At 39.8% G+C, this 15,451-nt stretch overlaps 1 protein-coding gene across 3 annotated transcripts in view; it reads left to right on the top strand.

Moving 5' to 3' along the window:
* The window catches only part of LOC141092481 (probable cation-transporting ATPase 13A4), a 401,167-nt gene that overhangs the window by 243,670 nt on the left and 142,046 nt on the right, over positions 1–15,451 (top strand). For all 3 annotated transcript variants that reach the window (XM_073578652.1, XM_073578653.1, XM_073578651.1), the window contains 4 exons: positions 7,232–7,302; positions 7,521–7,601; positions 7,710–7,779; positions 9,962–10,096. In XM_073578652.1, the coding sequence (XP_073434753.1) occupies positions 7,232–7,302; positions 7,521–7,601; positions 7,710–7,779; positions 9,962–10,096 (357 nt within the window). The remainder of the gene's footprint in view (positions 1–7,231; positions 7,303–7,520; positions 7,602–7,709; positions 7,780–9,961; positions 10,097–15,451) is intronic.

Here is a 15,451-nt window from a genome sequence, read left to right as displayed (position 1 = left end):
GTAAGTGTCAGAATTGGCACATCTTAAAGATGCGCCTTTTCTGGGGTGGCTGGGGGCAGATTTTTTGTAGCCTGGGGGGCCCAAAAACAATGGTTCCTCGTCAGTTTTTTCCGTTAATTAATCCTTTAATTTAACAACTACAGTGCCAAAATTTAACACACATACACTACTAACATTATTAGTGAGGGACATTTAAAAAATAATGGATATGCAATGGTTTACTATATGTAAACCATGTCTCACATCCTGTCAGGTTCTGTAATGATTTTACAGATGCCGACAATTAAATTTTCACCTATTCTGCTATCTATATCTCTATGAAATATAAATATATATATGTGTGTCAATGACATATACAGTATATATGTAGATATATATATTGTGACGTAGGACGTAGCGATCACTAGCGGGTTGGGGTGTAGTCGCCTGGCAGTGATATTCAGGCACGATTGTACGATCTTTCACTTAAAATAGTCTATGTGGTTTATTTTCGAAACATGAACAAAAGGCAAACAGTCTTACATCAGACAGACAAATCTTCATTGTCCATAGTAGAGCTCTCTCAGGCTGTGCCATGTCCAGCACGCAGGCTCTATAGCTTAAACACAGTCTCTCACTGACCCCGGTCAGCATACCATGATTCCTGTCCTTTATCTGTTGGTGTTGGCCACACAGATTTCAGGTTGCCTCCTTTCCACAGATGTATCCAAAAAATTCTCCTTCCTGTCCCTGGTCAGTATTACTCACTGTTGTCAGACCGTCCACCCGGGAAGTAATTCACAGACCTCCTTCCTCTGGCTCAGACTAGCCAATACTGCAACATGTGCAAAACGCACAGGCTCCATTAGGTAGCCTCTAACCACACCCACAGGTGAGGTAATATCACATGCACTGGTCAGGTGATGATGATATCGCCACAAGTCGTTAAACATACACAACCACATACAGGCTTCATCTTGGGTATTCAGACACACACCACTTGGGTGGGCATGTAGGTGACTGGACCCAACCATCTCTCCAAGTCATCTGGAAGCTTCCCAATGTATAGCAGAACCTTCAGCAGTAGATCTGCTGAGCAAAACATGACCAGACTTCCATTACAGGGCCACCCACCTCTGCGATACATACCGCCCATCAATCACATGACCAGTCGCCATGCCACAATTTATACCTATACTATGTGTATACATGTACTCTATCTATTCTATTTTTACCTGTCAGTGTGATTTTACAGTATAGTGCACTGAATTGACGACTTTTCTAAAGTACACTGGTGTGTATTTCTCGCAAGTCACATACATGGTCCGTGTGTAATCCGTTTTTTTCTCGCACCCATAGACTTGCATTGGCGAGTCTTGGGTGCAATACGGTGCAAATCGCAGCATGCTGTGATTTCACCCTCACGTATAATACAGGCGAGAAAAAAAAAGCATGCTGGGAGCTGCCCCATAGATTAACATTGGTACGAGTGCTATGCGATTTTTTATCGCATAGCACTCATCCGTATTTCTCGCAAGTGTGACTCCGGCCACAGGGTGAGATACTAACAAGTCTCCTGCACTGCAGTATATGATTACTGCAATGCATGAGACCAAAGATCAAAGTAAAAAATATTCATGTCCCACAGTGGTACTTAGCGAAAAAGTAAAAAAAAGTTAAATAAAATATGTAAAAAAAAGTATAAAAAGCCAATTCACCACTAAAAATACAGCTTTTGTGATAAAACAAAAAAAATTACACATAACAGGTATCACTGTCTCTGGAATAACCCGATCTATAAAAATGTTGCGTTATCAATTCTGTACAACAAACACCTTAAAAAAATTAAAAATAGACATGACAAAAATGTTACTTTTTCACAATCATGACACACAAAAAAATGTAATAAAAAGCGATCAAAAAGTCATATGTAAAAAAAAAATGGTACAAATGTAAATACCAAACTGTCCCCTAAAAAACAAGCCCTAATATTCCCATTTGGCAAAATAAATAAAAAAGTTACAGCTCTCAGAATATGGTGATGCAAAAACAAATTCACTATTGTCAAATATTGTTTTTAAACTGTAAAAGTAGCAAAGCATAAACAAGCTTTAATCTGGTATGGCTGCAATCGTAATAACCTGAAGACTCAATCTGGCTTATCGCTTTAAACGTACCATGAACCATGCAAAACAAGGACGTCAGTGCAACCTAAACATTTGCACTGGAGCTGGAAAGGGGCTTGCAGGCACTAGCGACTATTTCAGCTAAATGTGCTGCAATACACGCCGCCGGCCAATCAGATATACTGTATATATTGTAGTGTGGCTAATGGTCGTGTAGTCAATGAGAGGTATGTGTTGCAGACATGGCTTGTCTCTGTGATGTAACCTGGAGTATTTTCTCCAGTGTATGAAAGTACTAAGGGGTTCAATTGTTGCACCTGTTACCAAGTTACGGGTAGCTATGAGAGATGGACACATCTAGCTACCCACATACCTCACATCTGGGTGTGGTTAACAATCTATATAATGGAGGCTGTTGTGTGGCACATGGTCTGGATGTTGGAAGGGAGAAGGCCTCCTGTGTGTGTTTGGCTCCAGACCAATCCTGAGTACTGGACATTTCCCCAGCCTGTGTGCCCACAGGCCTGGTGGAGCAGAGCCCTGCTATGGAAATTTGGATTTTGCTTGCCTGACTTAAAGGCTATTTGTTTTCTGTTTTGCTTCTGGGTTTATGAAGTAATAAACCCACATGAACTTTTAATGGAACAAGTCTCCTGTCTTCCTCATGACGCACCTAAGTGTGTACATTCCCCTATATCTCTGCAGCTTGGTTGCCGTAAAAGGAGGAGGACCCAAGCACATTCCTTGCACAGGGTCCCAAGCTGTCAATGTCTGCCCCTGGCAGAAAATATATAAAAACAAAAAGTGAATTGCTAGTTTTTGTTCATTCAGTGTCTGAAAAATCTGAACAAAAAGTGATAAAAAAAATACTATGTGTCCCAAAATCATAACAAAATAATATCCAACTCGCTGCGAAAAATTAAGCCCTCATACAGCTCCATTTGCTAAAAAATAAAAAAGTTACAGCTCACTGATTATCACAATGATTTGGCTATTTTTTATTAAAAAAGGCATTATTAGTGTGTGACAGAAGCAGAACATTAAAAAAATATTAATCTGGTATCATTATTATCATAAATCTGTCTATTCTCTAGTATCTCATGGAAAATTGAGCAAAAATAAAAACAGGACCTATTCTTGTGTTGCTGTGTATTTATTCATTCTGCCTCCCAAGAATCTGGTTAAAGGGAACCTGTCAGCAGGATTGTGTAGAGTAACGTACAGACAGTGTCAGGTTGGCACTGTTATACTGATTAAAATGATACCTTTGTTGATGAATTCCATGGTTGTTGTTTAATCTTTATTTTCTATTTTCAGATAATGATATGCTCGTGCTCTGGGGCGGGGCTGTACAGGAGGTCTTTATGTGGTGTTCTGCTTAGCTATTCATCTGTTTGGCTTCTGATAGATCATTGATCCCTAAGTGACCTGCACCCTATTTTACTGTTTATAATGAATTTTATATATATTGAAAAAAAAATTACCTTCAGCAGGCAGGAGCCGGTGGCATATCGATCACATTTATCCTGCGTTCTCCCCTTAGTGCTTACTTCAGGGTTTCGGTGTATATCCCAAAACACTATTCAGACAATATCCTCAATGGAATCACTCATTTATGAGGAAGATGGAGGCACTTTTGTCTTTGTTCCAGTGGTGACACATTATTTTAGACAATTTTAGAGCACAAGTGTGAACATCCACAGTTCTATGCATGCCTAAAAAGTTGGATACCACCAGAACAGATGCCAAACAGTTTCCAATGTGTTTCCAATGTGTGTGTATTAGCACTATTATAGTAAGTGGTTCCATCAAGGGTTTCCTCTGAATTGCAATTTTGTGGGATTTACATGGAAATCCTGATGTATGTGCTCAGCTTAGAACAGAAGAATATGATCCCAGCCTTATACTGAAAGCGAGCAAAAACTATTATGTACCCCATAATGTTACCAATAAAAAATGTATCTCATCCCACACATAATTAGAATTCCTCGATGGGTCTAATTTAACGAAATGGGGTAGGTTTGGGGGAGTTTCCTATGGAGGCTATACAAGCATGCCAAAAGTAAAAAAAGTATTTAAAAATTAAAAAAATAAAAAAACATAAAAGTTTAACTCACCCCCCTTTCACCCCATTCAAAATAAAACAATAAAAAATATATTTGAAAAAACATATTTGGTATTGCCATGTTCAAAATCGCCCTATGTATCAACAAAAAAAAAGGGTTAACCTGATCGCTAAACGGCGTAGCGGGAAAAAAATCAAAACGCCAGAATTACGTTTTTTGGTTGCTGAGACATTGCATTATAATGCAATAAAGGGCGATCAAAAGAACGTATCTGAAAAAAGTGGTATCGTTAAAAACGTCAGCTCGGCACGCAAAAAAAAAATCCCTCACCCGACCCCAGATCACGAAAAATGGAGACGCTACGGGTCTTGGAAAATGGCAAAAAAAATTTTTTTTTTTAGCAAACTTTGGATTTTTTTCACCACTTACATAAAGGAGAACCTAGACATATTTGGTGTCTATGAACTCATAATGACCTGGATAATCATAATGGCAGGTCAGTTTTAGCATTTAGTGAACCTAGCAAAAAAGCCAAACAAAAAACAAGTGTGGGATTGGATCTTTTTTTTGCAATTTCAACGCACTTGGAATTTTTTTCCCGTTTTCGAGTACTCTACATGGTAAAACTAATTGTGCCATTCAAAAGTGCAACTCGTCCCGCAAAAAATAAGCCCTTACATGGTCATATTGAAGGAAAAATAAAAACGTTATTGCTCTGGAAAGAAGGGGAGGGAAAAACGAAAATGAAAAATCTAAAAAAGCTCTGGGAGTTAAGGGGTTAATATATATACACTGGGGATAGATATACACAAGAGCTCTGTGGATAGTGTAAGAGTATATGGTACAGGTAAACCCAGTGACTCACAGATGATGTCTCCAATTTTCCCCTTATGTGGCACCCATAAATTTTTAAAATTCCCCTTTATGCCACCACAAAGTAGTAATGTCTGTCTTTATATTCAAGCACAGCAGTAATACTCCACCACAGTGGCACCAATGCAGTAATAGCATACACGTCTTATACCTGGATTCAGTTGGAATGGCTTAAAATATTGTTTGGACCACAATGGGGAATATTATCAATTACCCTCATTGTAGAGCAATAGTGTCACTTATTCTGGCCCCTATGCTTTATACTGTATACATAGTGTTCCTCAAATATCCCCATGAAGTAATAATGTCCCCAATTGACCCTATACAATAATAATTTTCCCCAATTGGCCCCATACAGTATCAATGCTTCCCTATTGGTGCCACACAGTAATGATGTATTTCAATTGGCCCCATATAGTAATAGCATTTCAAGAACTATATTGTAATAATGTCCCACCAATTGGCCTCATATCATAATAATGTCCCACAGTTGGCCCCATACAGTAATATTGCCTGCCAATTGGTCCTATACACTAATAATGTCCTTAATTTTGGCCCCTTTACTATAATAATGCCCCCATCCTTGCTCTAGTATAGTATTAATGTCCCCCTTCCTGGTACTCTTTGTAAAAGGCTTAAAAAATGATTGTTCTCACATATCCCTGCTCCCACAAAAGGCAACATCCTCTTCGTCCTCCAATTCTGATGTAGGCGAGTGGTGAAATGCAGTGATGTCATTGCCACACCTTCTATCCTCTGAGAGGCTGGAGGCTTGTGTAGGTGTGAGCAGGTGGTGGGATGCAGTATCAGACAGGAGGCAGAGCAAGGGTTAACAAGTTTAATTACAGGGGAATACTCCACGCAGGGAGGCAATGGGTTAAACAGAGAAATAAACAGTACAATTAGCAAAGTATATTGTGAGGTAAAGAGTAAAGGATAAGGTACCGGCTGTTCCTGTCAAGTACTTGCGTCAGGAGTTCCTCAAACTGTAACTCCAGCTGGGAACTCAATAGCGCTGGCAATGGCTGGAGGGGTGTTTTTTCCAGGAAGGTCCAGTGGACATCAATGCCCTGACTTCTGGTGGCAGTGGTCAGTCTCTGGCACCTTCCGCTGAGCCTAGTCCATATACTACAGTGGCTGACAAGGGTATGGGCCACAGTCCTATACGAGCCCAACGTGGCTCTGCAAATATACACTAGTGAAGTCAGGGAGCAAATGACTGGGCAAATATTCGCTGGCAACGTCAGGGCGCAAGTGTCAGTCCCATATGCGGTCCCTCTTATGTGGCACGTGTGCTGTACTCACGAACACTGAGCGTACAGTGTCCTTCTCACTAGCAGTCACCGGCACGCTACACCTTTCTCTGTAGTCACCGGGCACACTGCACCTCTTTCTGTAGTCACCGGACACACTGCACCTCTCTCTCTGACCTCTGCTTTTGGCGGCGGGAGACGGCAAACACTGGCTTGCATTCTGCCGATGCTCCCAGTATGGAGCTCTCCTTTGCCTGGCTGCTGCTGCTAGACACACGGTTCCCCTCAGTGCAGCGGTTCCTCTTCAGACGTCGGCCTGTCATGGTGCCAGTGCTCTGTGTGGGGAGAGGAAGTGAAGTGTGCCACTCACCAGACTGTGCACTGCCCTCAGTTCGCACCAAACTCCTTTGCTGTGCATGCCTTTACCTCTTATCTCCCAGCCCCCTTGGATAGGAGGAAGGTCCGCCTCGCTCAAGCTTCCCCAGGCAAAAGGGGAAGGTCCGCCTCACTAAAGCTTCCCCCAGGGAACAGGGGATGCAGCCTTTCTAGTTCCAGACTTAACGCGCAGGTACCCAAGGTCTCTTTTTCCCCCTTACATAGCTAACATGGAGAACACACATGCAGGTGGAAATAGAGCTGGCATCGGTGTGCCTCCATCCTCTATGGGTCCAACACTTACTCCCCTGTTTGCATATTAAAATAATGTGCCCTGCTATGAAGTTGAAGTTTTTTACATAAAGTAGAGGTATGGCTGTATCAGGGCTTACACCCAATAAAATTTTACCTTTTTTATAGAGACCTGATGTGACAGTCATCAGAAAGCTAGTCTAGAAATAATGTGTAAATCAGCCTGGAGGGGCACTGAGAGCGCTCTGGTGGTGTGTCTAATTAGCAGTGCATAGTCTATATTTTACATCAGCTCTTTTTCTTTTAGGTGCGCTGTTTAAGAGTACAGAAAATTAGATATGTTTGGAACACATTAGAAGGAAATTTTCAAAAAATTGGGTAAGTCTAAGAAATATATTATACTTAAGAAGGGCAAATGACAAACGGATTTAACAAAAAGTTGTCTTTGGTCAAACAAAGTATAAAAGTTATTCAATCAAATGTTTGTCTATAATGAATAATAATAATAATAATAATAATAATAATAATATTTTAAAAATATCAACTTTTCATTTATGTTTTAATAAATTTGAGAATTGTTTTCATTTTTGATTTAGGGTTCTAGAAGATGAATACTCTTGTTCAGATATACAAGCAAAGTTTGGCTTTGGTTTAACTCAAGAAGAGCAGGAAATGCGGTATGTGTAGACATCACATTACAATATTTTGTGTTAGTTGGTTGTTACTTTGTTGTTCAAGGTTTACTATAATGCCAATATTTCATTATAATAAATTTTGAAATTCAGAAAAGAAATTTGCGGATTGAACAAACTTGAGGTAGAAGTTACTCCAATCTGGAAGCTGCTTTTCAAAGAGGTGAGGGATTTATATTTCTTTTCTCATAATACTGTTCTTCACTTTGTAAAGTAAGGGACAGAAATGCTGAGGACTTTGTCATCCAAATTTTTGAGGCAGAAAATATGTAGCGTATTACAGTACAAGTAAAATGGATGAGGATTTTCTGAATTTCATCTACTTGCTGCAGAAAAAAATCATCATGAAAATTTACTTGTAAAGCAGATTTTAAATCAGCAGCATGTTCATTTATGTTGTAGATCAATTTGGTGATTTCTTATGAATTTCTCACAACCCTGCAAACCCTCCCCAAAAGTTTTAAATAAAATCAATCACTATGTTCTTCACCACTGATGCATCTGTAGTTCCATCGCTTAGTCATCTGCTCTTCTCTGTAAAACTATGACAACTTGATTGGCGTTCATTCAGGGGAGTTTGATTTCTTTTGACATTTTATGGCTCCAAAAATAGTATACATAAACCTTTTTATTGATCAAATGACCCTTTTAAATATGTTTGACATTAACATTTCCATTTGCTGCCCTGTAATTATTATCACCACCCTTTATATCAGCCAGGTAAAGGCAAAGCCCAAATATAGAACTCAACAGTGTATATAAGATTTGTATTAAAAAAATTCAGACTGCTGTTAATGTACTCAGAAATTTTGCATTAGGAAAGTTGCATGCACTAAGTATTGGTGGGTGTTTGTTTCTGTTTTCACTTTTTCTGGCCCTATAGCCTATTTCCTAATTCATTTTTTTGTTAAAAATGCAATTTGTTACTTTTTGTGCTTCACTGTAGATTGCCCATTTCAAGAGGTGAGGTTGTGTTAGATCATTTCAGATTGACACCTCAAAAGGGGGCACTCACTTCAATTCATAGGAATAGCAGATAATTGCTAGTTGTACATTACCCAGATGTAATATTTTAATCATATTGCTGAGTAGATAAAAAACTGGAGAGACAATAAGCGTAATAGGGTATAATTCAATTTAAAAAGAGAAGGTAAAAAGTGAATCATGCTCACCTTATGGGGTTGTGAGTGTCATAACTCCTATATCAGCTTTGAAAGTTGTCTGCTGCAGATCCACAATATGGATAAAGTTGTGAGACTGGAAGTGAGTGGGTAAAAATCCACGCTGCCAATGGTCCAGAATGGAGTAGGAGACCGGACAGGTTTAAATGCGATTTTTATTTATCATCATGTTTTGAAGTAAACAAACTTCTTCATCAGGACAAACTGCATTGGCAAATAAAAATCACATTTAAACCTTTCCAGTCTCCTAATTCATCCTGGACCATTGGCATTACGGATTTATACCCACTCACTTCCATTCTTACAAGTTAATAATATTGATGTCATACTTTCATTCTCTACTTTTGTCAGAAACCAGTTTTAAGAGCTTGGATTTCTTGGTGACCATGAAGCAGGTTTCACCGCAGTACTCTGTTATTCAATACTGTATGGGTTATTTCAGACAAAGATGAAAAAATGTAGTAGCCATAAACCACCAGACTAGAATAAAAAACAAAATTTATTTAGCTACTTACATAAAAAAATCAAATAACATTACAAAATAGGTCTTATACCAAAAGGAGAAACAACAAATACAAAGTGGTGTTCCTATCCATCAAAGATATCATCCATGGGAAAAAAAATCACCAAGTACTGAAGTCATATACATAGGTGACAGGTGACAAGTGTAAATAACTAGAAGTTCATAGATTAAAGCATATGAAAAAACTCAGTTCACATAGAAGATCAGGAGTGTAAAAGAGAGAATAAAAAGAGTGTGCCAGCGTAATATGAACTACACGTTACTCTAATTTTGTGAATTCACAAAAAAGAGTTATACAATCAAAGCACACAAGTGTCCATATGTATAATAATATCACTCATAGTCACAAATCGGTAGTAAGATTTGCCACTTACCCATGGTGTATGGAGATGGAACGCCCCACACTGCCCCGACGCGAGTTTTGCTTTCGCTTTTTCATGGGGAAGTGCTTCAAGTTTTAAGTTTTAAGAGCTTACATTTATTGGTGACCATGAAGCACGTTTCACTGCGGGACTGTGCTATTCAGTACGGTATGGGTTATTGCAGCTTTTCCCCTATTGACGGTATGCAGTAAAGCTATGCATTGTTGCTACGTAACTATTTTCCATTAATTCTTATTCCCTTTATTTTATTTTGTATAGGTTTTGAATCCATATTACATTTTTCAAGCTTATTCTTTGAGTTTATGGTTTGCTATTGGCTACTATGAGTATACTGCAATTCTTCTTGCGATAACCTTGCTTTCCATTGGTGCGACAGTATTTAATATGAGGATGGTAAGTGATCTTATAGCTGTAATGTCTAGGCATTATATATATATATATATATATATATGCTTGAAAAAGGTTCACACCCATTGAACCGAAATGTTGCTGCATGGGCACATAGCCATATGGGCTGTTAAAAAAGCACTTTAATGAAAACCAACATGGTGTGCTGCTTTCTTTTTTGATGGACTATTTGGAGGTTTGGTATGAACCTGGAAGGCCTGCACCCGAATCCTTTTTCTATTTTGTGCTGTTTTTCCAATTTTTTTTCTCTCTCTCTCTCTATATATATATGTATATATAGATATATACATATACAGTATATATGACAAATTATACATGTATATCTAAATATATATAAGAAATCAATTGTGAGTCAAATTTCCAGAAATCTGCAGGTCCCACCAAATTTGAACAAGGTGTGTTTGATTTTGTGGAAAATTCTCAAGAAAGGTCTTCACCATTTATAATATTGTAGTAGATTATACCTTCACAGACTCCAGCATGGGCTTCACCAACACGCAGCTTTGGCAAAAATTAAGAGACCACCAGATCAAAACCCTGTTATGGGAAACCCATTCTCCAGACCTGAACCCCATTGAAAACCTCTGGAATGTAATCAAGAGGATGACGGATAGTCAAAAGCCATCAAACAAAGAAGAACTGTTTACATTTTTGCACCAGAAGCAGTGTGAAAGACTGGTGGATAGCATGCCAAAACGCATGAAGGCTGTGATTAAAAATAATGGTTATTCCACAAAATATTGATATCTGAACTCTTCCTGAGTTAAAACATTAGTATTGTTGCTTCTAAATGATTATGAACTTGTTTTCTTTGCATTATTTGAGGTCTAAAAGCAGGATTTTTTTATTTTGACCATTTCTCCTTTTCAGAAAAAAAAGCAAAATTTATTGCTTGGAAATTCGGAGACATGTTGTCAGAAGTTTGTAGACTAAAAGAACAATTTACATTTTACTCAAAAATATACCTATAAAGAGAAAAATCAGACAAACTGAACATTTGGAAGTGGTCTCTTAATTTTTGCCAGAGCTGTATCTTGCAGCTGTATGCTAGTCTCTTTTTCTCTCTCTCTTTCAGGAAAAGTTGTTAAATTATGGAAATTACAGGACTGATAAACATTTTAACTGAAATGCCAATGATAAAAAATGGTAATAAATTTTATAAAACATCTCGATTTATTCATTAGCAAGTATGAGCACCGCATTCAGAATTATATGCATTTACATGCCTTGGTATGTTATCAGTTATTAATGATTGGGAAATGTTCTACTACCCTGAATGCATTTGGGCAAGGTCCGCTGCTGGCAGATCCCTTTGCAGTTTCCAACTAATGTTGTTCCAAATGTGCTTAATGGAAGATAAATTTCAAGACACTGCAGGCCATCGAAGCAATGCACTTGGGCAAACAAATCATCAAGATCCACTGCTGGCAGATCCCTTTGCAATTTTCAACAAATGATGTTGCAAATGTACTTGATGGAAGACAAGTTTCGAGACACTTCAGGCCATCGGAGTAAGTTTAGGTTATGCAGGCAGCTCACAGTAGCATGAACAACATGCAGACTTGCATTGTCGTATTGAAAAAGGCTCTAGAACACTGGAGAAATGGCCGTACCAATGGTTCAATGATTGATTCATTCTGTACTGTAAGTGCAGTCAGAATTCACATACCATGCTTAATGTGTCAGTGTCTGCACAAACCATCAGAAGGCATTTGCACAACATTGGGCTATGAGCCAGATGTCCAGGTACAGATGTTTCTTAGACCATCACTTAAAGTTGCAGAGCAAGACAGCAATTCAGACTGGAATGGAAGTCTATCATCTTCAGTTTTAGTAACACTTTTATATTGAATGCGATGACAGCTGGAGATTGGTCTGGAGACCTTGTGGGCATACCATGAAGAGGGTTTAATGAGAGAACATCACACCAGTCCTATTTCCAGAATTATGACGTGAGGTGGAATAATATATATTAGACAGACTCCTCTATTTTTCAATCCACTGCTCGAATTACTAACTCATAATAATAATAATAATTTTATTCCTATAGCGCCAACATATTCCGCAGCACTTTACATTATAAAGGGGACTTCTACAGACAATAGACATTACAGCATACCAATAACAACATAGATCAAAACAGATACCAAGAGGAATGAGGGCTCTGCTTGCAAGCTTACAATCTACATTTATAAGGAAAAAGGGGAGACACGAAAGGTGGATGGTAACAATTGCTTTTATTGCTTGGACCAGCCACAGTGTAAGAATCGGGTGTTCCTGTTGCTGCAAAAACAAGTTAACAGTCTAAATATGTAACAGTACAGACACAGAGGGCTATTAAATACATAAAGCATGTGAGAACATGGTGTGAGGAACTAGGTTATGGTAAAAAATTTTGAATGAGCCACACAGGGATATTTAGGTTAATGCATTGAGGCGGTAAACCAGTCTGAACAAATACGTTTTTAAGGCACACCTAAAACTTTGGGGATTGGGGATTATTCATATGAACCTGGGTAGTGCATTTCAAAGAATTGGCACAGCAGGTGAAAAGTCTTGGAGATGGGAGTGAGAGGCTCTGATTATTGAGGATGTTACTGTAACCTCAGGTCATTAGCAGAATGCAGGGCGTGGGTAGGGTGGTTGGCTGAGATGAGGGAGGAGATGTAGGGTGGTTCTGGGCCATGGAGTGCTTTGTGGTTGAGGGTAATAAGTTTATACTGAATTCTGGAGTGGATGGGTAACCAGTAGAGTTGAGCGACTTTTGGTTTTTTAGGGTCGCGTTTCGTTTCGTGAAACCCGACTTTTCCAAAAGTCGGGTCGAGCAAGATCGTCCGATTATAGGGAAAAGTCGGGGTCGTCCCGAAACACGAAACCCAATGTAAGTCAATGGGGAATAAAAGTCGGCAGTGAGAGGAGGACAGGAAACACACCTACAGTGCCCATTTGAATGCCAAAAGCATCAATTCTTCTTTCTTAAGCTTGTCAACCTTAATTAACTTCATATTACAAGTTACGCACTGAAAAATGGGGGTTATTTGGCTACAAACTGTGGGGGGGGAGGGCTGGCTCCAGGTTTTCATGTGCCCGGGCGAAAGAGCGCCCCTTTAACACATACCACAACTCATCATGCTCCGATACGGCAGAGAAATAGCGGTATAGTCCAATGAAAAATACCTCACTTTTTACATCTCATGACGAGGCCCATCTATTTCTCCATACAGAATCATTGGTCCCATATAATGTTTGAAACAGTATATGATGAGCTCCACATAATGCTACAGTATATGTTGGTCCCCATGGATGAAGCTCCACTGTCTTATGGGCCCAAATAATGCTCCAAACATAATGGGCCCCATTTCTAATGCTCTAGTGTATAATGGGCCCTGTAAATGCTGCTCCAGTGTCTGATGTCCACCTTTGGAATGTTCCAGTGTATGGTGGGCCCCATCTATCATTCTCCAGAGTATAGTGCTCCCCAAAAATTGCTGTCCCAACATTGAAAACAATCAAATAAGTCTCCTCACTAGGTAATCCCTGTACTTGTCTGGACAGGTGCTGTAGCTTGCTTAACAGCTCGCCAGCCGTTCTCACGCCCAGTATGGATTGCACGTGATTGCACAAAGGTTAGAAAGGGTACCGTATCCCTGGATAACATGTATGGATAGCGAACACATTCAAAATATATGTCTCAGGAGGCAGGCTCAGACGGTGTCAGGCCCAGTATGGATTGCACGTGATTGCACAAAGGTTAGAAAGGGTACCGTAACCCTGGATAACATGTATGGATAGCGTACACATTCAAAATATATGTCTCAGGAGGCAGGCTCAGACGGTGTCAGGCACAGTATGGATTGCACGTGATTGCACAAAGGTTAGAAAGGGTACCGTATCCCCGGATAACATGTATGGATAGCGTACACATTCAAAATATATGTCTATACAGCATGAGGCAGGCTCAGACGGTGTTAGGCCCAGTATGGATTGCACGTCATTGCACAAAGGTTAGAAAGGGTACCGTATCCCCGGATAACATGTATGGATAGCGTACACATTCAAAATATATGTCTATACAGCATGAGGCAGGCTCAGACGGTGTTAGGCCCAGTATGGATTGCACGTCATTGCACAAAGGTTAGAAAGGGTACCGTATCCCCGGATAACATGTATGGATAGCGTACACATTCAAAATATATGTCTATACAGCATGAGGCAGGCTCAGACGGTGTTAGGCCCAGTATGGATTGCACGTGATTGCACAAAGGTTAGAAAGGGTACCGTATCCCCGGATAACATGTATGGATAGCGTACACATTCAAAATATATGTCTATACAGCATGAGGCAGGCTCAGACGGTGTTAGGCCCAGTATGGATTGCACGTCATTGCACAAAGGTTAGAAAGGGTACCGTATCCCCGTATAACATGTATGGATAGCGTACACATTCAAAATATATGTCTATACAGCATGAGGCAGGCTCAGACGGTGTTAGGCCCAGTATGGATTGCACGTCATTGCACAAAGGTTAGAAAGGGTACCGTATCCTCGGATAACATGTATGGATAGCGTACACATTCAAAATATATGTCTATACAGCATGAGGCAGGCTCAGACGGTGTTAGGCCCAGTATGGATTGCACGTGATTGCACAAAGGTTAGAAAGGGTACCGTATCCCCGGATAACATGTATGGATAGCGTACACATTCAAAATATATGTCTATACAGCATGAGGCAGGCTCAGACGGTGTTAGGCCCAGTATGGATTGCACGTCATTGCACAAAGGTTAGAAAGGGTACCGTATCCCCGGATAACATGTATGGATAGCGTACACATTCAAAATATATGTCTATACAGCATGAGGCAGGCTCAGACGGTGTTAGGCCCAGTATGGATTGCACGTCATTGCACAAAGTTTAGAAAGGGTACCGTATCCCCGAATAACATGTATGGATAGCGTACACATTCAAAATATATGTCTATACAGCATGAGGCAGGCTCAGACGGTGTTAGGCCCAGTATGGATTGCACGTCATTGCACAAAGGTTAGAAAGGGTACCGTATCCCCGGATAACATGTATGGATAGCGTACACATTCAAAATATATGTCTATACAGCATGAGGCAGGCTCAGACGGTGTTAGGCCCAGTATGGATTGCACGTCATTGCACAAAGGTTAGAAAGGGTACCGTATCCCCGGATAACATGTATGGATAGCGTACACATTCAAAATATATGTCTATACAGCATGAGGCAGGCTCAGACGGTGTTAGGCCCAGTATGGATTGCACGTCATTGCACAAAGTTTAGAAAGGGTACCGTATCCCCGGATAACATGTAT

Source organism: Dendrobates tinctorius, unplaced genomic scaffold (assembly GCF_039654945.1).
Source record: "Dendrobates tinctorius isolate UK_male_01 unplaced genomic scaffold, ASM3965494v1 ptg000060l, whole genome shotgun sequence".
NCBI classification, from domain to species: domain Eukaryota; kingdom Metazoa; phylum Chordata; class Amphibia; order Anura; family Dendrobatidae; genus Dendrobates; species Dendrobates tinctorius.
The sequence above is the reverse complement of the archived record's forward strand: the minus strand, read 5'-3'. Positions and strand labels throughout refer to the sequence as shown.